Source organism: Haliotis asinina, chromosome 10, assembly GCF_037392515.1.
Source record: "Haliotis asinina isolate JCU_RB_2024 chromosome 10, JCU_Hal_asi_v2, whole genome shotgun sequence".
In the NCBI taxonomy this organism is placed as follows: domain Eukaryota; kingdom Metazoa; phylum Mollusca; class Gastropoda; order Lepetellida; family Haliotidae; genus Haliotis; species Haliotis asinina.
Window position 1 is genome coordinate 24,642,626 of NC_090289.1, and position 26,680 is coordinate 24,669,305.

The 26,680-nt window shown below is 36.4% G+C and overlaps 1 protein-coding gene across 7 annotated transcripts in view; it reads left to right on the forward strand.

Annotated features, from left to right (window-relative positions):
• The window catches only part of LOC137299179 (dual specificity calcium/calmodulin-dependent 3',5'-cyclic nucleotide phosphodiesterase 1A-like), a 525,403-nt gene that overhangs the window by 362,001 nt on the left and 136,722 nt on the right, over window positions 1-26,680 (forward strand). For 3 of the 7 annotated variants that reach the window (XM_067831744.1, XM_067831747.1, XM_067831748.1), the window contains exon 1: window positions 12,356-13,708. The exons of the other annotated variants lie outside the window; for them this stretch is intronic. In XM_067831744.1, coding sequence (XP_067687845.1) covers window positions 13,603-13,708 — 106 coding nt within the window. In that variant the 5' untranslated portion in view covers window positions 12,356-13,602. Of the gene's footprint in view, window positions 1-12,355; window positions 13,709-26,680 lie in introns of those variants that run through there. 7 annotated transcript variants of the gene reach the window in all.

Sequence of the window (26,680 nt, forward strand, 5' to 3'; positions counted from 1 at the left end):
TGGGTAAATCAGTGGAAGGGAACTGGATAGCTAATGGTTGCTGAACAATATCATATCAGTTGAAAAACCACCAGTTGAACCTTTTGGCTTAGTAACCTTTTTACTTTGCAGCTCAGATTAGATATCCTAAATCATATGCAAAGACAACAGAAACAGAAGAGAGGGAGCACAAGTGATGCTGCAACGGATACTTTCCTGCCTGGATGTCTTGTTCAAAACCTTTATTAGATGTTGTCAATGAAAACGACCCTAGTGTTTCTGAGCAATCTTCTGATAATGTCTGCTGTCTTTGTGGACAGACTGTCCGGAACTTCTGATAGTAGACATATGTAGCTATGTCAGTGGTCACACCAAATAGTAACTCATGACCCATGGATGAAGGAGCAGCCTTTTTTCTGACGTTTTTACATTGGGATAGTCAGGATAGTAGTATACCATGTACAAAATTTTGAAATTGTGTCTTTACAGATAGATGTCAAAGTGATGACACATGATTATTGGCAAAGTTTACTAATCTGTTAAAGTATTTGAATACATACACCTCATTACACCTGCATCACTTTGGGCTATTTTCACACAATCAGCTCTGTCACCCACTCACTAACTCACTCTCACTCACTCACCTGACATTGTCCTTTTGTGCGCTGATAGAATAGTTCAAACCTTTCTGATGTCCAACATGATGCCATGCAATAAAGCAAAATGATTCACCATTCAGTTCAAGAAATAAATGAAATTCTAACACTTTTTGAAACAATTTTCACTAACATTCATCAAAATGAATATTTTGATTATTTGAACAATCTTAAATGAATCACTTACAGTTTATAACAGTCAATATCTTGCAGCGTAACCGCATTCCAAGAGTGACCTTGACATTGTTATCGTGAGGCTGTTTCCATAGCATTCTATGGCTTCAGCTGTTCAATGGCATTATTTTTTGGTCAATGAGATCAGTTAATTCCATGACTGGCTGTTCAGCTTTTCCCTGTTGAATGTTATCATTACTCCAAGAATGGGACCAATGTTCTATAAATGAACCTAGGAAGAAGAAAATCAATATATGACATTTAACATTGTCCCATAAAAAAGGCGATGGAGGTGTTTTTCACATGTATCCTCTAGTGTTTCAACGCTAAACTTTACAAGTCATATACAGAATATTTCTACCATTAAGTTTGATTTGCTCAGGTTTTACTCAATATGTCCAACTATTTGTGGAAGGAGCTACACTGGATAGTTTCAGATTATGAAAATATAAATATTTTAGATATAAAAACAACAGAAAATCAAACACAAAATATATAAATTCATTTTCATTTTCATTCGTCCAGTCTTTTTAACTGATGGTTATTGAAAATACAAAATATATAACTAACAAAATCTCACAGAAAGTAACTTATTAGGTACAAATCATCAAATATATACTAGCTCTAGCTACTGAAAATGTCTTGAACACTCCAAAGGTATGGTCAAGATGTAGTATGTGTTGCTCTGGTTTTATTGTTAGTCACAGGTTTGAATCATGCTGTAGATTTCCCCTCATTTCTAGATCAGTCCCTCCTTAACATGAATAATTGCATGTATTTTTAAATATCCACTTTAACCTTGAATTATTTTGAAAGACCAGGTTTAGGTAATGCTCATAAATTGTTCTTATTTGAACGCAAAGTGCATAAACGCTAGCTGCATTTGTGTGTCTTTGTATTGGCAAGGATGTTTTATTGGCTTCTCATAATAGCACAAAACTGACTTTATTGACCATGTTTTAATACTTCACAAATACTCCTATACTTGTCAATGCTTCATTGCATGGAAATACTGGCAGACATTGTACCCTGGGAAGGTATGCATGCTCAGTCAAACAGATTTATGAGACTGTTGTGTTAACTTGGTCCTTTCTAAATTGTGTCAGACAGTCTGTCAGACAATAAAAAGGCTTCTCTGCAAAATAACTGTTGACATTGGTTGTATTAAAGTAGAGCTCTAAAATCCAAATTTGTCCAGCAATCATCCAAAACAAGCCTGTATTTCAAAATGTCTTCAGTTCTGATAACTGAGAGAATACTTGACTCCTTCCTATTATGTTTCAAAAGACTCTTTCATGAAACATGTTTCAGGTAATTTTATTACAGAGAATGGGTTGTGGGAATGGACACAGTCAATTTATAAACATCAGATTAAGGCTTGACGAAAAACAATTTCTTCTTGCTTATGAATTTGCTTTTCAAATTCTTGTTCAAATTATTCTTGCCAATTATATTGTGATTCGGCAACAGATATAGGACACAAAATAAGGACTCACTTCCTGAGTCTGTCGTGGGGTTATCTATTTGAACCAGCTGAGCTGTGCCTCATCTCACAGATTGTATTGGCAGGCCCTTCAATCAGCACGACAGATTTTACATGTCGAGCTACTTATCTCGAGCTACTTATCTCAAAAAATTATTATATTGATTTTTATCATGAAAAATTGGACATGATAGATTTGCACTCTGGTTCCTGGTGTCTTTGCATAATCATGTACTAGAAAGGCCACACAGGCACATATTCCTATTGATTCAGTTTTTTAAGTGTTGAAATTTTGACTGAACAGGTCAAACCAGAATACTCATTTTGAAGGCAAGGATTCCATGGAGACTCTGTATATGCATGGCAATGTTGAACCAAACTCGTCTGACAACTAATGTAACTGGTCTTTCTTGTTGGACACAAGACCAGACAGGTTCTCTATAGTCAAGAGTTTGTTCAGATCATTATTCATTGATACAAATTTGGAAATAATAAAGTTAGGAATTTAAAATGTTTTGAAATATATTGAAAAACATTCATCTGGGACTGTCAAATTTACCTGATACCAATTATAAAGTCTATAATTTAAAATATCAAAATGAAAAACAAGATCATTCACCTTGGACTGTCAAATTTACCTTTAAGCATTAATAAAGTTAAGATTTTTTTTTTTTAAAAAGTAAAAACATTTAGATGAAACTGTATACTGATCATCAGTATATGGCTTCCATTGTGACATGTAAATATTAAGCACACTATTTGTTTATGATTTAAAATTATGGTTTGGATTAAACATATATGGTCAGATGTAGTAGTACTAACAATACTGGAATAGGTCAGACACACCTTTAACAAACATAAATTTTATCACTTTAATACACCATTAAAATTATATTACATAATGGTGAATGAATATATGATAAATGTATGTATATAGATATCATGACTGGGAGAACATACAGTGTTAGTACCAGCTGTCATTTGGCATTTGTCCTGAAGCACAGAGTCTGTGAGTTCCTGCAACGACAAAGCAAGATCGAATTAGCAGATGCTTTTTCTAGAAGGAAAGAGACGTCAAACTTCACCTCATCTGTGTTGCCATGTCCAATTTTCGTTACCACGCCAACCTTGGGAAGACAAGATAGCTAAGGGATTGCTGTCCATCGCTCTAATTACCCCTTCTTCCACAATACATACCTCCAATACACCGACTCATGCTGACCAGTTGTATGGCAGATCTCATACAAAAATAGTCAATTCCATTTGCTGAAGATAGCCACAGAATGCATTTCATGACAGCCATGATCCCAGCTTGTGATATGAATGTGAACTTGATTATGTAAAATATATTATATTTCAAAGTTCGTGACTATGAAAGATGTGTTTACTTTGCGAAATGAAACAAATTAATCAAATTCTTAAAGGATACTGTCTTTACTTGATTTACATTGGGCTAGATTGGCACTAGTTCGGCTCCACATTTTCTGCCCAGATACCCCACTCCCTATTACCGTACCATACCCAGATACTGGTTATATTAATTCCTGACTTCAAATTTGCAAGAAGTGACAAAATATTCTTCAGCTCAGAGGCTAAAATGTTGAGTTTTTCAAGGTCTTAACCGTGTATTATATACGAAAGAAGTGAGTGTAAGTTATGTCTCAGTTGAAAGGAATAATACTTAATGGACAACAACTCCTTTATTTCTATGATGGGACATTTCTGTTTAGCTTCTTATACCATTTTCAAGCAAGAATACAAAGACAGTACAACCTTTTAATCATGAGAAACTAACATATTACATTGGTAAATCTATCAGTCACAAGATGATAATTGGCCCGGGTCGAGCTCATTGCCCACACTGGGTATCCAGGTCACCCATCCCAACCCTACTAGTAGTATTGAATGTTTGGTGTTATTGGTTTATTGTTGTTATTTGAAGTAGCTACATATATTTATGTAATGAATCTAATTCTAAGTAGTTTAGTTGGTGGGTACGATGTGACAAACTCACTTCTGGTGTCCCTCAGTGTAATATTGCTGGAATATCGCTCAGAATGGCATAAAACACGCTTACTCATTTTAGTTGACACACAGTTCAGCCATCAAAAAGTCAGCAGGATAATGTTGAGGACATAAAAGTTCAATTTTTGTCAGTTGTTTAATTTGGCCTCATTATGCAATAGGAAGCTCAAAATCATAATGAGTGAGTTTAGTTTACACCACACTCAGCAATATTCCAGCAATATTACAACATAAAAAAATCAAATCTAGGCCAGACAACCCAATGATCAACTACATGATCATTTAAGCATGCAACTGGGGTACAATGACATGTGTCAAGCATGTCAGCAAGTCATTACAAACACAAGTGAAGACAGGTCAACTATTTACCTCAAACCGAAGAACTTGGTAAAAATCAAAGAAGGGAATTGCATCTGACATGTTTTTTGTCACTAATGCATCAACCACCAGTTATAGCATATGTTATGAGATGCATTTGCAGAGTATGTGCATGTTTGTACAGCATGCATAGATTCTGTAGGTATAGCTCATTTATAAGATGACACATGGCATGATCAAGATGAAATTGAATGGTCTCATACATCAGGAGCCATAATGTACGCTTTAGATATTCCTTTTCAAGAAAACCTATAGCGTAATGTGCCTTGACAACAACTCTTTTCTAACTTCCTGCATTGCTTGTTTACCAAGAAAACCCATGAACAAGAAAATACATACAGCAAGCTAGTATTGAATTATTTTTTCGATTAGATAAATATTTACAGATCCAATCTCCCAAACTCCAGCTTAAGATCACCAAAACCTTGTTTAAAGGAATATCCACTTTTTTAAGAAATTCCATTTTTTGTGTTGTTTCAAGTATTGATAACACAATAGTCACTTGAGGATTCTCTACAAAAATAAGATTTTCAATATATAGGAGAACTTTGCTGACTTGAAAATCATTAAGCTGAAATATTGTTGAAGGTACGGTAACTGCGTTGTCTTGAAGAATCCTTGTCTGACGGTCGTAAGGGATAGCTTAAGAAAACATAATACTATACAGATCACAGTTTATTGTTTATTGTAGTTTACAATGTTTCGATGGAGATTGTACACATCTTTCAATCTTAAATTGTTCAAAGTTTATCTACCTCATAAGACAATGTGTATGATGATGTTTTTACAATTGTTTTTACAGTAAATATCACAATCCTGTAGATTTTATTGAAACTCTTTTTTAATCAGATACTGAGTTAGTTCTCTTTCTGCTTGTTTCTAAGGGCTCCTGGCTATAATTGTCTGGAATGTGAGGTTTCTGAATGAAGGAGGTCATGACTAACATCACAGTTAGCTATCTTGCTCCATGAATTCCCGCATCAAGAGCTTATTGTCCTGTGTTCTGATATTGGTCAAGGTTGGATTTTGTATGCTCAGACATTTTGAAGATTGGGGCTAGAACTGAACTTCTGTAACACATGCTTGTCATATAGGACAGTTGACAGGATCGGTTGGTTAGGTTTGCTGACTTGGTTGACACATGTCATCAGTTCCCAATTGCTTTGACTGATGCTCATTTTGCTGATAACTGGATTGTCTGGTCTAGATTCGATTATCTACAAACTGACAAAATATGGCTGGAATATTGTTAAGTGTGGTGTGGACCAACCAACCAACCAACCAACTTGTACACTCTACAACACCTACTGGTGTGTATGTTTGTTTGGTTGTTGTTTAATGCCACACTCGGCAGTATCCCAGCTCTAAGGCAGTAGTCAGTAAGTGCTGACTTGGTTTGGCATGTGTCATTATATCCCACTTTTGTAGACTGATCCTAATGTTGTTGATCACCCGATTGTCTGCTTTTACTAACTGCTATCGTATACCTGGACATTTTTTTAGAGCAGCATTAGGCAAAAAAAAGACAACTATTGATCAGGAGGTTATTACATTGATTCTGTCATCCATAATGTTCATTTCCTGTCTTTGATTTGATTTTGATTTTAGAGCTGTATATATTTTTAAACACCAAGTCCATAAATTCTTTAAGAGTCATCTGCTTTTGCCAGTCATATTTGTAGTCTGCACCCCAATCTGGCAGGGAGTCCTTGAGGTGGTCAGGTCATAATCAGTGGGATAGGTCCGATAACTTTGATCGGGAGAGAATTAGGATTATCTGCTTCTGGGTGGTTGGCTCCATATTTGAAGAGATTAGACCATACTGCAATGTAAGGTTAATCAGCCTTTTTGGGTGGATTATTGTTGTGAGTAATCAAGGTTTGTGTTAGTACATATGGACTGTATAATGAAGGGATTAGCCACTTGAAACTATTACATTAGTGTTATAGTTTGGCCTTAGGCACTGCAGTTTGTTTTTCTGAGTAGTGTCACATATGACTATAAAGATCTGTTGGTCATTATGCTAAGGTTTGAATTAGAGAGATTATCCATGTATGATTCTTGTCAGGACACCCATACTAACAGTTTTCATTGGTTTCACAGGTTTTTACCAAATGTATACACATACTGCTCACATTTCGCTACCATTACAAAGGACTAAAATAACTTAGCCAATCAGGCTAAACCTAAATTCTACCATGACTTCAGTAAATACTGGATTGTGATTGGTTAATCAAAGTCATTCAGAGGTATATAATCACGTTATATACCTCTGATTTTCCAACACGTTAAGTATTTGTTTAAAATCTGAATAACACGGTTATGGTAGAATGGAGATAAACATATTGTGTTGGAAAATCAGCGGTATATAACAAAATTATAAAAGCTCTAAATTTTGTATTTAAAACCTCACGCTACACAGACCGCCATCATATAGCTGGAATATTGTTGAATGCAGCATTAACCAATAAACCAACCAAATCTTCCAATGTGGTACCATTTATCTCAGATCTCACAGTTTGTTATACAGAGTTACTTCCCTTAGACATGACTTGAGCCTATGATCATTGGTTGAGATCCCACTTCTCCCAGACTCTGCTTCCAGCTTTGGTGGTGCCAACAGGTGGGTTTACCATATAGGTCAACTTCGAGACCTGATTCGACTCAGGTTTTCCTCCCACATGGAGCTGGCACTCTGTCAAATTACACCCCCATAACATGTAGAGAAATGATCTAAAAAAATGGTTGAGCATATACAAAATAGTTTGACTGTTCGGATGTTGGTTCTGAGGTAAGACGTATGAAACTTCCATTCAAGCAAATCTTTGAACTCATTCCTCACAGTGAACTAATAGAGAGAAGACTGACCATATTTTTCTCGAGAATGGTGCAGGAGCACACATTTAAAAAATAAACGCAGCTGTGTAAAGTGGATGCTAACACAAAGACAGACTTTCCAACTGTGGAATAGTTATGTCAGCAAATCTGTACTACAGTGTGCAGTGTAATCAGTGTAATGTCTGGTCATAAAAGGCATTCATCCTATATCTGGACTTACATTTATAATTTCTTCTATTTATTCCATTCAAAATTTCATTCAGTATACATTACATTGATCCATATTTTGTTGCAGTGCAACAGTTCATGATCCCCATACTGGTGCAGTGCCATAGGTTCATGATCCATAGTTTGTTGCAGTACAACAGTTCATAATCCCCATATTGGTGCAGTACCAAGGGTTAATGATCCATAGTTTATTGCAGTACAACAGTTCATAATCCCCATATTGTGCAGTACCAAGGGTTCATGATCCATAGTTTATTGCAATACAACAGTTAATGATCCCCATATTGTGCAGTACCAAGGGTCCATGATCCATAGTTTATTGCAGTACAACAGTTAATGATCCCCATATTGGTGCAGTACCAAGGGTTCATGATCCATATTTTATTGCAGCACAACAGTTAATGATCCCCATATTGTGCAGTACCAAGGGTTCATGATCCATATTTTGTTGCAGTACAACAGTTCATGATCCCCAGATTGGTGCAGTACCAAGGGTTCATGATCCATAGTTTGTTGCAGTACAACAGTTCATGATCTCAACATCTGTACAGTACAGTGACTATTTTCCGTTTAGTCCCATTACACAATCGTGTATCTGTGTCTCCCACATAATGGGATTCCTAGTCTCACCATGTATTTATTCAGTGTGTAACATCAGTGTCCCATCTAACTGCTATCTACATCCATAATCACGGCATCCTTCCCTTATTAATGGCTATAGCTCAGGTTTACAGTTTGTTCCACGTTTCAGCAACAGTAATGGTATATAAAAAGGCTTAAAACAGATTCCCCAATCGACAAGATGTTACAGAACAATTAGGCAGTGCTGGCTCCCTTGTACTGCCTGGGCACATAGTATCTGAAATCTACATCATGTATATGAATGTTTACAATAGCTAGGTCCATTGTATAACATCTTGGGGTAAACATGTTGCGATGCCCAATAGCTTCCATCTGCTCTCTGCCCTACAAACCTGCTACCAACTCAAATCTATTAAGTCCACAGTCATCATGTTTGCACTGACGATAAGGGTCCAGAAGTTGGCGGGAAGGAGAAGAAATATAGGGGGAATTTCATGCTGCCATATTAAGGAGTAATACCTGGGCAGGTCTATTGATTGGGAGATCATACGTCTTTGTCAGATTTAATTGACACGGTTACTTTTGATTCCGTTGGAATGCGTTTAAATGTGTGAATATCTGTGACAAGACTTTGCTGATTGGTACTACTGGCTGTAGACCTGGGGCTAGAGCTTTTCAAATTATGCTTTATTTGTCTAACCTGTGGTCAAATCAGGTCCAGTTTTATCAGTAGACTGCTTGATGATCAGTCAAGCATTGCATGGTCCATGGCTATTAGCACTGTTGTCGATTTTTCACACTGTCAGAGCCTGCTAATATATTTGGTTTCCAGGTGATAACTTGAATAAATATTGACATGATTAGATCAAATTGTTCATGTTAATGAACCCTACATAAGTGTGCCAGTAAGGAACATAAAGGTTGAAAGTTGTCAGTAAAATAAGTAGTGAAAGATATCAAGGAAAATTCATCATTTAATTATTTCATTTTAAGGAATCAATTCAGAATAGATCTAAAAGTCTGTTGCTTTACTTTTGATGGTTTGATGAATTTTAGAGCTAGTGCTTGTGTTTGGGTCTCATTAACATTGTAACCTTTCCAGACAATAACCTCTTCTACTCCCTTTCCACCCAGATCCGCTTTTACCCAGATCTCCTTTTACACGGGTCACCTTTCACCCTCATCACCTATTACCAAGTTTACCTTTTACCCACATCAAATTTTACCCTAAATCCCCTTCACCCACATCACCTTTTACCCTCATCACCTTTTACCCGGTTCACATATTCCCACATAACCTTTTACCCAGTTAACATTTTACCCTCATCACCTTTTTTTACCCAGTTCACCTTGTACCAACATTACCTTTTTGCCAAGTTCACCTTTTACCCAGTTAACATTTTACCTTCATCACCTTTTTACCCAGTTCACCTTGTACCCACATCACCTTTTACCCAGTTCACATTTAATCCACATTACCTTTTAGCCAATTTCATATTTTATCCACATCACCTTTTGCCCATATCACCTTTTACTCAGTTTACATTTTACCCACATCACATTTTACCCTCATCACCTTTTTACCCAGTTTACATTTCACCCACATCACCTTTTGACCCACATTACATTTGACCCACATCACCTTTTTACCCAGATCACATTTGACCCACATTACCTTTTACCCATTTACCTATTTCTACATGAAGGAATCAAAGCCGATATAAAACATGTGGTGTTGAATTATGTTGGTAGTGTCCAATGTTTAGTCCATAGAGGCACTACTACTATGACAGCAGTATGCACAATTAGTGGGTGCCTTTTTTTTTGCATATACCGTTATAATCTCTATATATGCCATGAAGAAAGGCAAGAGGAAACTTAAGGACCATTGTCTGTTGGAATGGTGTTGTACACTCCTCACCGACGTAAGTTCAATCACATACTGCTAAAAATCAATAACGACAGATTCATCTGTCGACTCAGCAAAATGGGAAAGCCTCCAATAATATAAACCTTATCTACTATGATAATACTTTACACTGACTGTGAATAAAACAGGGTAATGACACCACACTGAATACTGACACAATAACATCAGTAAAATCACAACATGCACAACACTGCTATAAATATGTTTCTGAAAGTATCCTTTGAATTATGCCACTTCATTGCCACTGCAGCTGACGTACAAGATGCAGTAGTAATAATGAAAATGATATTATAATGAACATTTTATATAGTTTCATAGTTCATGAAAGTTTTGCATCCCATGTTTGATGAAGGTAGCTCAACAAGTTAAGAGGAGATAATTTCTACAGCAAATGTACCATCCCACAATATGAATGTACCATTCAGACCCTTCACAACTGTATCATCAACACTGAACCATCACAAAATGACCTCAAGGTACTGCCATACATTTATAATGTTGATGTGTGTGAAAGTCCATGCTGATTGTTTGCATGTATAAGGGAAGAGACAATCTTGGTTAACAGGAACAGTGATGATGTGGAGAAATATTTCTATCATTATCCCAATCATGGCTCTTTTGCCTTTTCGGGGGTGGGGTAGGATAGTGGTTAAAGTGTTCACTTGTCATGCCTTAGTCCTGTGTTCAATTCCTCACATGGGCACAATGTGTGAAGCCCATTTCTGGTTTTCCCCACAGTGATATTGGTGGAATATTTTCTAGAAACGACATAAAACAAAACTCACTCACTCTAAAACCTTCATGTTTGATTGCACCAACATTTTTGTGAATTCATTTTTGTTCCTACAAACATGGAATATAATTGTCACCAGACCCTGTATCTGTATTTATACTTGTAACCTTTATAATTATGATGGAATCTTCCATGCCAACATCACATACAGGTGATTACCTAATTCCAAGCATCATTTTCATCTCACATCAACTAATTACTTTTACCTATGTTCTCACCTACAAATTAGGTGAACTGGATGGACACCATGATGATTGTCTGTAAAGTAGCCGTGAACACTTCTGTGACAATATACTGTCACTTAGTCTGAGTGATTGACAGGATGAGATGGGTGATTATAGCATTACACTAATTATTCATAAGTTTTCTCACCAAAGGAGCACATCATACACATGCTTATTTCTGGCTTTATCATGGAATACAATCCTTCCTCCAGGCACGACTTTGGTGAACAATTTTTTATATACAGGATATTTGTTAATATTGAGATCAGTATTTAATAAATATTCCTTGTGGTCTCTGATGTTTTCTTCTAGCTTTCTGTTACAAATATACTTAATTGTATCTTTCACATTCAGAAAAAATTATTATATTTTTGACAGACACAAGTTTGGTTCAATATTCTGATAATTCTGATTGTACTTTATTTGTTTTAAAATTTATGTTCTCAGACTGAAAAAAATTAACACTATGAAATAGATCTTCTCTAAGACTTAATTTAATTGTCATTTCTTAAAGGGGGGAAAAATTGTTTTCAATTGTAAACATTGACATGAAAGATATTCTTTAAATACAGTCAAACATTCTACTCACAAAAAAACTTAGCAATTTTAAATTCCTATTTCTCTAATACTATCATATGGCTTGAAATGTAATAATATCTTTGACAATACATGCTTGAGATTTATATCAACAACATACTTCAGTTATATCAACTTACTGCAGCAAAACCGGTCAAAGGTAACTGAAGTAAATATTTACAATAACTTGATTGACGACAAACCAGATCAAAGTGTAGATTACCTGCATTGAAAAACTCTCAACAACTTTGTAAGCCACAAGTGTGTTAGATATGCCACTGAAAACCAGGGCTACTTTTGCGAATCCCTTACCCCAGCTTTGATAGAAGGGACTATGAGGATAAGCAGTGTGCCATTTGTGATAACATGGAGCTGTTCAAGCTAAACTGGGAGCTAGTTAACGCTACACTAAGCACAAGGCAGTAGGCCATTGGTCACCAGCCTTACAGTCAGTTGGCTATACAGCGAGGGTTGGTATTGATGATCATCAATACATCTCGGTGTGTATATACACAAATATGGGATAAAGGCATTCCCTATGTGTGTCTCACAACAGAGTCAGCGACGATTGAAATCCGTCCGTCATATCGTCTAAGAACTCCCATGCTGCTTTTCTTAATTGGCCAACATTGGATAATGCCCACGGAACCGTCGAAATAGCAACTAGCTTGGTTTCAGCTGAATACATACGCTAGGGAGGCTTGGCTGCAACAAGCGAACTCACTAACTCACCAGCCTTGTAGTCCCTCCACTGTGAGCTCTCCTGTAATGCAAGCTTAGAAAATTAACAGACAGATTTCACGTCTGCTGTTGTTATAGGGAGAGACCGTCAGCCATGATTCCTTGGACATTGAGGAAATATTTGAAGAGGAAACGGGGATAGTGTGATGGAGACAGGAATTCCATTACCAAAATGAGAAAAATCATGGAGAGTTTTAAGGATGTGCTGTTTTTAGGCACTCATCAAATGCGTCCGCCACATGTTTCATAGAGGATAGGATTATCACAGTGGATATTTTATGTTTGGATATTGTTTCTCTCCCATGAACTCTGAAGTATTCCAAGCACACCTGAGAGTATGTTGCTTCCTCGGTAATTAACATGTGTGCTTCCCCCAGGGATAGATTAGTGAATTCAAGGGCTCGTTTTCATTTGGGCTGGCTTTAGCCATATCCGACTTGTTTACTACCTGAAGACTTTTGGGGGAGATATTACCTAAATTTGTTGGTAATTAATGTGAGTTTGGTGTCAGTGACGGGTTGTTGTGCTTACGGACCACAGAAGGTGATTTGAAGCCAGGAAGAATAGGACATATGGGTGAGATTGGTGTAGAGGTGTAGTGCTTGCCATACGGAACATGTCTCCTATAGTCAAGGGAGGATGTTGCTAGGATTATACTGCCTCAAAGATGGTTGCACCAAGCAGTAGACATAGCCAATGTATCGGTCCTTTAAGCGAAGCTTGGAGAGCTCAGTCCTCCTTTCTCACTGACTGTTTATCTGGATTTTTTGGTCCATTCTATTCGATAAGGAGAGACACCACTGGCATTATGACAACTACGGATATAGATATTGTAGGTGAATCCTGAAAACCGTGAGTACTACGCTGGTGTTTCAGGAGAAAGTATTGTATTGTGTATGGAGGATAATGGTTGTGGACACTTAATGCCACTCAGTCTGTAGTGTTGTTTTTTCATGAAGGATCAAGGAATATACCAATTCTAGGAAGAAATAGTTATGTCCGACATGGATCTGAAACCACGGCCTGATCGTCCTCGGATTTACATGTCCAGTAAGACACACAAGGTGGTTGTCGTGTTTCCTAATGGAGAGGTGGTTGAAGGTAGGAGATATTGAAATAAACATGCTTGTTGATGAAATTTACATGTTGGTTGATGAAATTTACATGTTCGTTGATGAAATTTACATGTGACATATGTCACTCTTTGTATGTTTCAGATATGTTGAAGTAACTAAATTAATTGTTTATATCTGTGTAGACCTTGTGTGTTAAAATCATGATGTGTGGTACATGTTCAATGATTGTCAGTAATAGATTATTCAAAGAAATGAAATTCCCAACATAGAGACTATAGTGTTTCAGAGTTTAAGCGGATGTATACAAGTGACCTGATATATCCAACTGAACTGATAAGAAGGACATGATGTGTAGATGTGATGTCAACAGCTTAGGGTATCAGAATATTAAATTTGATGTTAATAGAAAGTTTGTAAAAATATAATATTACATCATTTTCAATTCAGGTCTAACATTAGAAATAATTGCTTCAATCTGTCAAAAGGTGTCACTTACAAGTGTATGGTTCAGCTTGTTATGTCCTACTGAAATACATGATGCATGTGTAATACTTTTGTTGTTTGCATAGTGAAACAGACGTGTGATGTCATTGTCTATATCGTAATGGGCATGGGCAGCATGCAGCAATGATGCTGGGGCTTCATGGAGAAGTAGGTCAGATGAAGAAATAAACATCATCTTTATTCATATTACATCCTATAAAGATGCAACCAGATATCTTAAACATACAGAATATCCTCAGAAAGAAATCACTCTCATTGTTTTTGTAGAATGAATTATCATCGTAAATGAATTGGTTGTATATTTCAGTGATGATAAAACATGTATTCAGTTGTAAATTTGTGATGCATAAAACTGGGAATATGAGGAATTAAATGATTTAATGAAGAAAATAGTTGTCAGTGGTTTCTATTGCAAGTAGCTAAATAATGCAATGTTGACAGATTTGACAGGTTACATTTGTACCATGTGTGACGTACATTTCTGTCTAGCTGCTATTTCCCATATGGGGTGTTAGTTTCATCTAGGAGTGTAGGTCAATGACAGGGTGGGCTGCATGGTCTGACAGACTGAATTCTGTCTGTTCTAGTGTACTGCAATATTGTTGTAGGGTTGACAAGATTGGGTGCACATGGGATCATACAGGATAATGTTTGTAGGATTGACATGTGGTGTTTCATCATAAACTATACTGTGGTATAATTGAATGGGCAGTGTACATGTGTGATCACACTGTTACCATATGTAGGATTGACAATGTGTGATACACTTTGTACTATACTTGATTGACAATATGTGGTACAGTTCATACCATACTTGATTGACAATATGTGAAACAGTTCATACCATACTTGATTGACACTATGTTATACAGTTTGTACTATATTTGATTGACAAAATGTGGTATAGATCATACCATACTTGGTTGACAATATGTGGTACAGTTCATACCATACTTGATTGACAATATGTGACACAGTTCATACCATATTTCATTAACAATATGTGATACAGTTCATATGATATATGACAATATATGATATAGTTCAGACAATATGTGATATGGTTCACACCATACTTGATTGACAATATCTGAATGGTTAATACATATCTGAATGGTTAAGGTATATCTGAATGGTTAGTACAATATTATCTGAATGCTTGATGTATTTCTGAATGGTCAACATATATCTGAATAGTTAATATATTTATCAACATATATCAGAATAATCTGAAATGCCGTACGCATGACGTAAGAAGTATCAGCAAGGGGTTATTAGATGCTACTGTGGTGTGCTGATGAGAGTCAGTGTTGAATGAACATTGAGGCCATTGTCGATGTACTGTGCAGGTAAAATCCCCTGTATTATGTGTATACAATCAACTCCCACAGTTGACTGTTAGGAATATTATTGCTGTGACATCATTTGATGAAGTCAGTAGTGGTAATCGTCTTTACTGTTTATTTGTATAGTGATTTTTCAGATATTAACAATTGATTTTGAATCTCCCATGACATTTGTTTTGTCTTGAATGGGCAACGCTGTACTGACATAACATCAAATCATAAATCAATATTTGAACAAATATTCCTATGTGGATTCTGGGCTAGAATTTGTTCCCAGCATTGTATCCTGCTTGTAAGAGGTGGCTGTATGGCTTGGGTGGTCAGACTTGCCCTCACAGATCATTGTGTATGATTGCCCATGGTTTTACTGTGCTCATTATGTCAATCACTGGTTTTACTGTTCCAGACTTGATTATTTAGTGTTTATTACATGGAATTATTATGGCATCAATAACAAAGAGTGAAGAATAGGTGTCTTACACTGCAGCATACAACCTTAAGTATCACTGTGTGATATCACTCAATATACAGTGTTACATGTAACCTGTGATTGATTGTAACCTGTGTTAGATTGTAAGGGTCACTGGGATGGCCTAGTGGTTACAGCATCCACTTGTCATGCTGAAGATCCTGGTTCGATATCCCACATCGGTACAATGTTTGAAGCCCATTTCTGGTATCACATACTGTAATATTGCTGACATATTGCTGAAACTTAGTCACTCCTGATTGCGATAACATGTACCCTTTACTTCGAGAATTATGCATGTTTAAAACTAAGCCAGCTTATATTATGATTGTTTGATTTCAATGATTTCTTGAGGTTACTGTCTCAGAATGAAACCATACATAGTAATTGTGTGTCTCGTTGTCAAATATCCATTATTTATTGATTGGTTTTCCTATTATTACCAATGTTTCTACTGATACAGTTGTTATTTTAACTGTGTTTTCCCTGCCAGCGTTTTTGAAGGTCAAAGCAGCTCATGCATGGAGCCTCAATTGTTAAACGGTTTGTTTTGTGTAGAATGAATGGACGAGGGCACCCTGTAATGATAGAATTATGAATGGCTAGCATGGTATTGATGGATTTCAAAATGGTTGCGAAAAACAGACGAAAATAGAAACATGATTGACAGGGAGGTGTACATTTCATGTCATTCAAGATAAAATAATTTGAAATGCTCTGATTGATGTGTAATATGGGTCATGTTGAAATGAACACTTAAAGTAGCAACAGTCTGCACATCACAATTATAGTACTAACTTGGCATCATAATGGCTTTTTCTGCTTGATTGGCACGATGGCTAATAGCTTGATGCGTTGCTTGATAATCATGTCGGTGCTGTAATTAACACATAACTAACTTAGGTTTGGCTCAACGGTCAGTTGTTATCAAGACAGAGGCTTACATGGCCATGCTAATCTCACCTTCTATTTACCTCCATTACTCTGTTGTCATCAGTCATGGAGTACTGATGGACAGCAGTGTGTGGGAGAGGGGATCTCCTTGATTTGGGCTTTCATCTGCTGAACATTTTAAACTTGCCTGAATTTCCATGGATGGAGTATGTCACATGAAATGTTTTAAGCTTTGACATGGAGTCCATTTCTAGAGAGACATATGAATGCACAAATATCGAGACTCAATATATAGAGAGAGCATTAACAGAGAGAGGGGGGATCTAGAGAGAGCAATAATAGATAGAGAGAAAGAGAGCAGCATAAATATCTAGACTAAATATGTAGAGAGCATTAGAAGAGAGAGAGGAGTCTAGATAGCGCAATAAAAGATCGAGAGAGAATAAGACAAATATCAGGACTATAAATATGTAGTGAGAGCATTAAAAGAGAGAGAGGGAGACAGATCAGCACAAATATTTGACCTCATTATATTGGTTAAAGAGAGCAAGATATGCAAAGAAAGATAGAGAAAAAAAAGGAGAGAGGAAAGAAAGAATATCTGGACTCTGTATAGAGAGAGAGATAAAAGGAGAAAGAAAAGGAAATATAGAGACACACGCACAGTCAGAGAGAGAGAGAACAGCACAAATATCAGGATTCTATCTTTTCTATATATGGAACAGAATGCAACCCATGCTTGAAGAACTGTGGAGCATTTCATGGACAAGAGAAATTGACCATGTAGCTTTAGTCCTCCGATAAACCTCACTGAAAGAAAATTGACTTGAATCAATAGTTCCAGATGGTGTACATGTACTTATGTACATATCTGTCAATAATACAGAATTATCAAGCTAGCGTTGACAGGTTTATACCCTTGGATGAAATATGAAGGAGATCTATTTTTTAAATGAATCACTTGTTCATTTTTGCAATGTAGATTGAAAAATGCTTGATTGATAGCATCCTTTATATGCTTCATTCTTAATCTGTTTTCTGCTTGGTCTGTTCATGTGAATGTACGATAAGATTCATGTTTATTGATAGATTCATGGTTAAAAGGCTGAATAATTCTGAACTTCACTGAGGCATTTTTTGTTGTATGAAATACACATTTTGTCAAACATCATCTTCAGTTAACATAGGCATGCTAACTGCATGTTATTTTATTTATGTGTTTTTGAGAACAAGTTGAGGCAGTCCTCTGTACTTATATTGATACTGAAATTCTCATTTACTCACTCTCTCACTCACTCACTCACAAATTATATTATTAGAGTTCTTATTAATCTGTCATATAATATGTCATACATGTAATAACAATTGTTTGATTAAACATGTGTTGCAATCTATATTTAAAAATTGATCATTGTTTCTCTCTGCAGTCATTAGTGTTCAATGTTATAGACTTGTGCTACCACAAGCAAGACAAACTTGCCAGTTTCCCCGATCTGTGATTGGTTGATTGCATGAGTTATGAGGTGTCATTTTGTCACAATGCAACTCGTTTGACGTCACAGAAATCCATTTCACATTACAAGATCTACAGCCTGGACAAAATATCTTGAGAAATGTGTATCCCATATCCTTCAAAGATAGACATATACACAGTAAACACAAGATCACTGACAAAGGTAAATCAGTCAGCTGAGCATTCACGCCCACTGTCAGGAAATATTTGTGAAATCAATTTTCATGCGTAGGTGAACCCAATATTTCGTTGAGGGTGAAATTCATGTCTCTATGGCACAGCTGTGAAATAAACATATTAACCTGTTTCTCTGTACTATGGCTAGCTCAATATGACAAGCGTATTAAATCTTGTCACCAACCCAGGAATATTAATAGCACGAAAGGAAGTAGGTCTCATGGTGACTTCATTGTGCATGTGCTGAAAGCTGGTGATATGCTTCAATTATGAGACAATTAAGTCGTTGAGCTGTGTTAGGCTGATGTCAGAGACAGATTTCCTTGGATGTTGCAATACAAAGCTCATGTGTTTGCCATGCAAAATGGCGCCAGCTTACCAACATTTCTAACAGAACTCATATAGATTTCTTACGCTGCAACAAAAGCACATTATAGGTGTTCTCATAATTCATAGCTGTTGAAATATTAATTTAGGTAGTGTTTGAGAATTAAGTGTTTGTAACATTCCTCACTCTTGATATATATTGGTAAAAATTTATATGGATCGTGAATTTGTTGTCAGGAAATATGATATGGCTTTGTGATTATGTTGTGTCGTGGATTTGGATCTGTTACCTGTTTTTTTTAAAGAAGGGAAATAAGTGTTTGTCTATGTTTTGAAAGCAATTTTCGTGTTTGACATGTTATCTTTTGTCTGTATATATATCCCTGTAAACACTGGTGGAGTATATGAGACTTTGTAGCTATCATGGCATAGCATCAGGCATTGATGTCAAGTAAACTCAGTAAACTGGCACGTTGATTGTTTTCTTGGATTGTTGTTTGAAAAGGCTGTCCCTGGAGACTCAATCAGAAAGCATAAATAGTTATTTATGTTTCCTTGAGTGCACTCTGCCATGTAGTAGGAATTTTAACTTACAACTACATTACTATTTGATTAAAATCATAAGCAACGTATAAATCTTTATGTTGTTAAGAGAACTAAACATATTGTACAGTCTTTGTCAGTGAAAATATTTTTCTAAGAGACATTAGTACAAACATCCTTTACAATTTATCAGATTTTGAACTTATTTTCCCCTGCTAAAATTACCAATAACATGACATCAAACAATTCAAAAAGCCGTTAAAGCAACATTATTTTGGGCTACCTACTAGGTACATAATGTAATTTGTTTGAAAAACAAGGTATGAAAGGAAAAATATGTCAACTGTTTACTTTCTCTGATATGTAGCTGAGTATGGTAATATGGAAATCTTGGTTTGTATGCAGAGTTGCATATGTCAGTTATTTTTTTATGTGTTTTTTATTACATTAATAGAAGCATAATTTGATTTCAGCTATCATGTTTTCAAGAGCAGATAAACACATGAACAGGAAGTATTCAAGAATTAAATATACCAGATGATATATATGATGTTCATGATTAACTTGTGAAAACATTAAAACAAGCATTTTTAATGGTTACCTCTTTTTATATGTTGTAGATAGTCGCTGTTACTTACTACCATCTATCAAACTTGGCCACCATTGATATCTGTATTGCTGAGCTTATCACCTGTATGAGTAGATAAATCACTGTATTTGTGTACTATCAGGTATATCTTTTGAGTATGAGGCCTCGTAGTTTGTAGAACTTGTCAGGATTGGAACTGAGTCAATATCAAGACATATTTATGAAGAATATATGTCAATGTTTCCTGATAATGAGGGTTATACGGTTCTTATACACAATATTTCGTGAGACTGAAATCAACATGGCATTTTCATGGAAAATAGCTGCTGCTGGTTACTGACATCAGTAGTAGAAATCTAAATGAAACTGATATAAATCAAAATGAGCTTTAATGAAGAAAAAAATTTAGCACTTCATCTTTTAAAGGTTGAATAAAATAAATTGTTATGTGTCAGAAACATAAAACATATTTTCCATTCCTTATACAATATTATGATCTAAAATTCCCCAAACTTTCTTTACTTCAGCTTTTTTGCTATAAGTGTTTCTGAATGACAGATTTCATAAATGATGGCTTCTTTAACAAAAAGCAAGACTATGCACCTCCCCCATGTGAATGTTTCCATGAGGAGAGTCTGAAACAATCATGCCTTATCACAGGGGCAAGCTGGCAATGCGACATGGTTATATTGACATGCTCTGTATATTAGAATATTATTCATTGCAGACAGTGTTCTGTTGGAATGTTTCACAATTTCATAGACTTGAACTATCATCCGAGGTGGATGGTAGTTTTGACTGAATGATCTCATATATAGGCTTGACTGAATAATCACTCAAGTTTGCCAGTATGATAGAAAACTATGCCAGATTTCATAGATTTTTAGGCTGCATTAAGCTTGGTTAAAGGCCTCCCTCAAACTGTAAGCACATCTAATGTACCTGACTGTGAGCACATTCTTTTTGCCTAACTGTAAGCACACTGTATTTACCTAACTGTAAGCACATCCTTTTTGCCTAACTGTAAGCGCACTGTATTTACCTAACTGTAAGCAAAATATTTTTTCCTAACTTTAAGCATACCCTCTATACCTAATCGTAAGCACATACTCTTACCTAACTTGACCTATGAAGATCCGAGTTAAAACTGATCTTCAGTAACACATGATTCTAGTAAGAGGTGACTAACAGGACTGAGTGGTCAGGTTTGCTGACTTGGTTGACATAGGTCATTGTATCCCAAATGCATACATTGATGTTCATGCTGTTGATCACAGGATTGTCTAGTTTAGTTAATTATTTACAGACCACTGCCAGATAGTGGGTATATTGAGGAGTGTGGTGTAAAACTAAACTCACTGAATTTTACCTAACCTAACCTTACCTAACCTAACCTAATTTTGCCCTTGTTAACTAACTGAACACACATTCTTTACAGGCTGAAAGCACATGTTCTTTACTTAACTGTTCCACATCCTCTTTACCTAACTGTAGTTGCAATTGTTCTTATCAGAGAAAGGTGGCCTGATACACACTGTAGATACAAATCACTATTGTCTCAAATACAGAATATTAAATGTATTTTATTAACAGATATCTTGACATGAGCTGCTAAATTTGACTATTCTGAAATGTACCAAATGACACCATGGTGAATATTACCTTGGTCTGGTCTGACATAAATAGTTTCCGGGTGCCAGTCTGGCCACTGGTCAGACATAAATGATGGCATCAGATAGTTTCCTGGCTTAGTGGCAAAATGTTCCATATCTCACAGAAAGGAGAAAACTATTTGGGTCCTGTAATATGTTGGGCAGAATCAGATAGGACTGTGGCTCAGTTTAGAATCAGAGAGAGTCAGTTTGCACAAGGGCTTCCTTGAATATGCTTAACACAAACATATAATGGTGTAATCTTTTCTTCTTTTCTCATCTGTTGGGTAAATCAACCACATGAATTTATCATACTAATGCTTTGATAGACTGTTAGTTTAGAAAAAGATGCGAAAATATGCTTGAAAAAAGTAACATTTTTTTCACTCGAAATGACCTGCCTCTAATACGTAAACCTTTCTGTTTTATGATATTCATATGGTATTCCTTTTTTGACACGGAGAGTGTGAAACCCATTTCTGGTGTTCCTCATTGTGATGTTGCTGTCATGAAACCAAACTCAATCGCCCACATACTCGATAGAGAGAGAAAGAATTATATATTTTTCTTGGAAACAGATGGCAAAATTCTGACTAATTAAATATACGAATACCACAAATGACCACTGCATGAATTAAGCACATGTGACCAATGGCGCTTCCTGTATGGTGTCTAATAAGCACGTTTTTGTCAACATATTAATTATTTGTCTTTGTCCTCCCAGTGAAATGGAATACAGTGGAATACAATGAAATATGCTGATACCATTATTTACCTAACAAACTATATCTTCCATGATTCTTCACTGGCATTCTCTTTGGTAACCATGGATTGTAACCTGAGCTTGAGTCTACACATCTGAGGCTGGTGTTCATTATGTAGTATTTCATTACTTGATTTGTCTTGTCAGCTGACTGCTAAGTGAAATAAATGACTCACAGAATGAGGTGGCTTAAAACTTGCAATAACTCGATTGTTTTTCTTGGCGCTTTTAAACTTCTGACAACTGGACTGTTTTTGCTGAGCTTGTAAACTTTTGAAAATGGATTGCTTTTGTGGCGCCTGTAATAGGTACATATTTTTGTACAAATAAATACCTAAGGTACAGTCTTGTATTACCTGTACCAGAAATGATCGACTCAACTTCCTCAACAGTTAAATACTTTCTATTTCAAGTTAGCCATGTCAAAGGGAAATCTGAAACAATACATTCTCCGTTTCTATAACTAAAGTGTTCTAATGCTCCTTCTGGTGTGAGGACTTTAATATTTTCATAATCTGATTTTGATAACAGTGAATGTTCTGTGTTTATTATTCAGAGCTTGGTGTGTGCAAGTTTGTCTTTTAATACACCTACAACCATACAAGACTGAGGGGATATGGGAGAAAAAGACATTTAGATTGTGTTTAAGATCAGGACAAAAGGAGAACCTCATACCTAGGTATGTTCAAAATTGTAGCTCCCATAAATTAGTCTTATGGACCTCTTGTCTGTACACTGTAGAATCTGACTACATGTCCTGCCAAGATCCTACCAGTATCAATAACCCAACACAAAGGAGTTGTTTGCGTTGAGAGGATGAGTCCAGTATCCAGTGGTCAGTAGATCAAGACCACTGTCTACCCACACCAGTCTGGGCTGATATGTGAAACATGAGACCCATTACTGGAAGATTCCACACTGTTGTTGTGGTATCCATCAGTTGGCAGCAGCACTAACGTTGTGGTCTTCACACCCTCTGAAACCCACCTCTCCCCCCTCCCCCATATTCCAGTGACTAGGTGGTTCTTATACTTAGAATTACTATCCAAACATGGGCTTACTTTGTTCATTACAGGTGGAGCAAGGCTAGGGCATTGTGGTTGTTGTCAGATCTCTTACAATGTTGTGGCTGTGAGCTCTTCATCGTTATACTTACACTTAGTCTTTAAATGTATGTAATTTTTCAATAATTAATTTTAGCCTGAAGATGAGCCCTAATAACCTCAGAGTTTCAGAACCTGAGAAAATCTAGACTTGCTTCATTTTTAGCTTAGCCATTGCATAAAGGGAAGGGAAAATCATGTGGTTCTGGGACTGAGACAGACTTCTAATATCATGTTCATTTAACCAACTCATTGAACCTGAGCATCTCATCTGTTAAACTACCTATCAAAACCAACACAAGGCTCCCATGTATAGGCGTGTGGCTTGGAGCCAAGCTTGTCAATAGAGGATTGGTTGGCCAAACATCATGTTCATTTAACCAACTCATTGAACCTGAGCATCTCATCTGTTAAACTACCTGTCAAAACCAACACAAGGCTCCCATGTATAAGCGTGTGCCTTGGAGCCAAGCTTGTCAATAGAGGATTGGTTGGCCAAACTCTGTGACTTCGTTGAGGTGTGTCATTGGCTGCCAGCTATATATATATGTCAATTTTCATGCTGTCAATCACTGGATTGTCTGGTTACAGACTGCCACTATATAGTTGGAATATTGTGTGTGGGGGGATGGCATGGGGTAGGGGTGGATGGAGGGGTAACAAACAATCAATGCATGTGCATGTGTCTTTGCATGCCTATACCACATTGTCTTTGTATGGATATGCATAAACACTATGATGGTTTGTATGTAGTAATCAGTGATGTTTTGCTTTAACTAATGCATGTAGTGGTCACTTTCAGTTGAAATCTGTCTGTCAGGACATGTTGGATCAAGGGTTTCTTCATGATGCAGTGCCAAATGCAAATAGTTCCATCACAGACACCAGATTACAGTCAGATTAATGTTAGGATCAGTTGTCTTTTATGGTGGATGTAGTGAGGAGAACATAGCTGTTGGTGTTTGTGGTGATGCACGAATGACTTTAACCCTGGTGGGAACTTGTCTATCTGTCCTAGAACTGCTTATAGTGGTATTTGTATTTGGTAGTTGTACTGACAATGCTAATGTGGTTGGTATTGGGCCTTGTATTGCAGATGATGGTGATGATGATGATGATGATGGTGGTCAGCATGACAATAACAATGATTGTGATGATACGGGTGTTATGGTTGATGATAGTGGGAGTGATATTGGGTGTAATGACATTACAAATGTTTATTTTATCAGGGACATTATGAAAGCACTGTCACGTTGTCGATGGTGTATGTCTGCATACATCAAGGAAGTGGAAGGGATTGAACCATGTTTTGATATGGTCTCTCTCTTGACATCAGAGGTCTAGTGCCAAAGGCACTGAGGTGATTACTGGTAATCATCTACTGACTCGGAATCACATGATGAATGATGGAGCCAATGTGTGGGAGGCAGATACCATTCTTCAATGAGTTTTACATTTGCTACTTTTTCTTACAGTCTGTAACAGATTTCTGTGATTGGCCAAAGAATTAGCTTAGCATCTATTTAATGGGCAATTGTGATCATTGGTTACACAACAGCATATGTGTAATATACAACTGTGATCATTGGTTGTATAACAGATTCTGTGTAATATACAACTGTGATCATTGCTCATGTCACAGAATCTGTGCAATATACAACTGTGATCATTGCTCGTATCACAGAATTTGTAATAAACAACTGTGATCATTGGTTGCACCACATAATCTGTCTAATATACAACTGTGATCATTGGTTGCACCACATAATCTGTGTGATATAGAACTGTGATCATTGGTTGTATCACAGAATCTGTGCAATAAATAGATGTGATTATTGGTTGTATCACAGAATACGTAATAAACAACTCTGATCGTTAGTTGAATCACAGAATATGTAATAAACAACTTTGATCATTGGTTGAATCATCAGAATCTGTGTAATCAGTAGGTGTGATCCTTGGTTGAATCACAGAATCTGTTGTTTACTGAGGTGATCATCAATGAAAGACTGTGGTTAGCAGCTATATCAGAGTCTTGTCGAACATCATCTGCTTCATTCCTCCATTAATAATAAGTACGATAAATGTCAACGCAGATATTCACATGGAGACTGCTTCATTCCTCCATTAATCATAAGTACGATAAATGTCAACCCAGATATTCACATGGAGACTGCTTCATTCCTCCATTAATAATAAGTACGATAAATGTCAACCCAGATATTCACATGGAGACTGCTTCATTCCTCCATTAATAATAAGTACGATAAATGTCAACCCAGATATTCACATGGAGACTGCTTCATTCCTCCATTAATAATAAGTACGATAAATGTCAACGCAGATATTCACATGGAGACTGCTTCAAGGTGTTTGGCCTGTATTAAATTGTTCAAGCAGAAATGATAGATAAAGAAAACAAGTCAAATATTGATAGGTTTGAAATGTGACGTAGAACGTGTTTGTACTGCCCAAGAATGGCTTAACCGTAAATAGAGTAGTGGACTGCTACACATACTCATTGATCAGGTGCTCAGGGTTGACATTCACAAGCACATGTTCATTTCAGTCAAATTCTACAATTACCAGCTGTTATTGTCAAAATATGCCATGCTGGTTCATCACAATTTGAATATCAGAAACAAATTTGTCAACACCCAGTTGCTGATTTTGATATTTACATTGGTTGTCAAACATCACTGTTGCTGTAGGATTCAGATTTCATGCTGAGTGATTGACTCAACACATTGAAACACTTTCATTCATATTGAAGTACATTTAAAGAATGTATTTGAATTTTGGTTTGAATTAAGTATAAACCGAACCTTTAACCACCGTATTCAATGGGGAAGTCTAGTGGCTAAAACACCTGGGTTCTAAATATTCCCCAGATGAGTGAAACGTATGAAGCCCATGTCTGGTGACTCACCCACCCCCACACCCCCCTTACAGTGATAGTGCTTAGTGTTGCTACTCACTCACTCATTCACTATACTGAATTTATGCACTAGTTCCTTTGAAAATTATGGTTTGTTCTTCATTGTTTCATGTATAGTTTTCTCTATTACCTTGTCATCACTTTTCCTTTGTCTATACCAATTCCTTTTGTTCATCTCT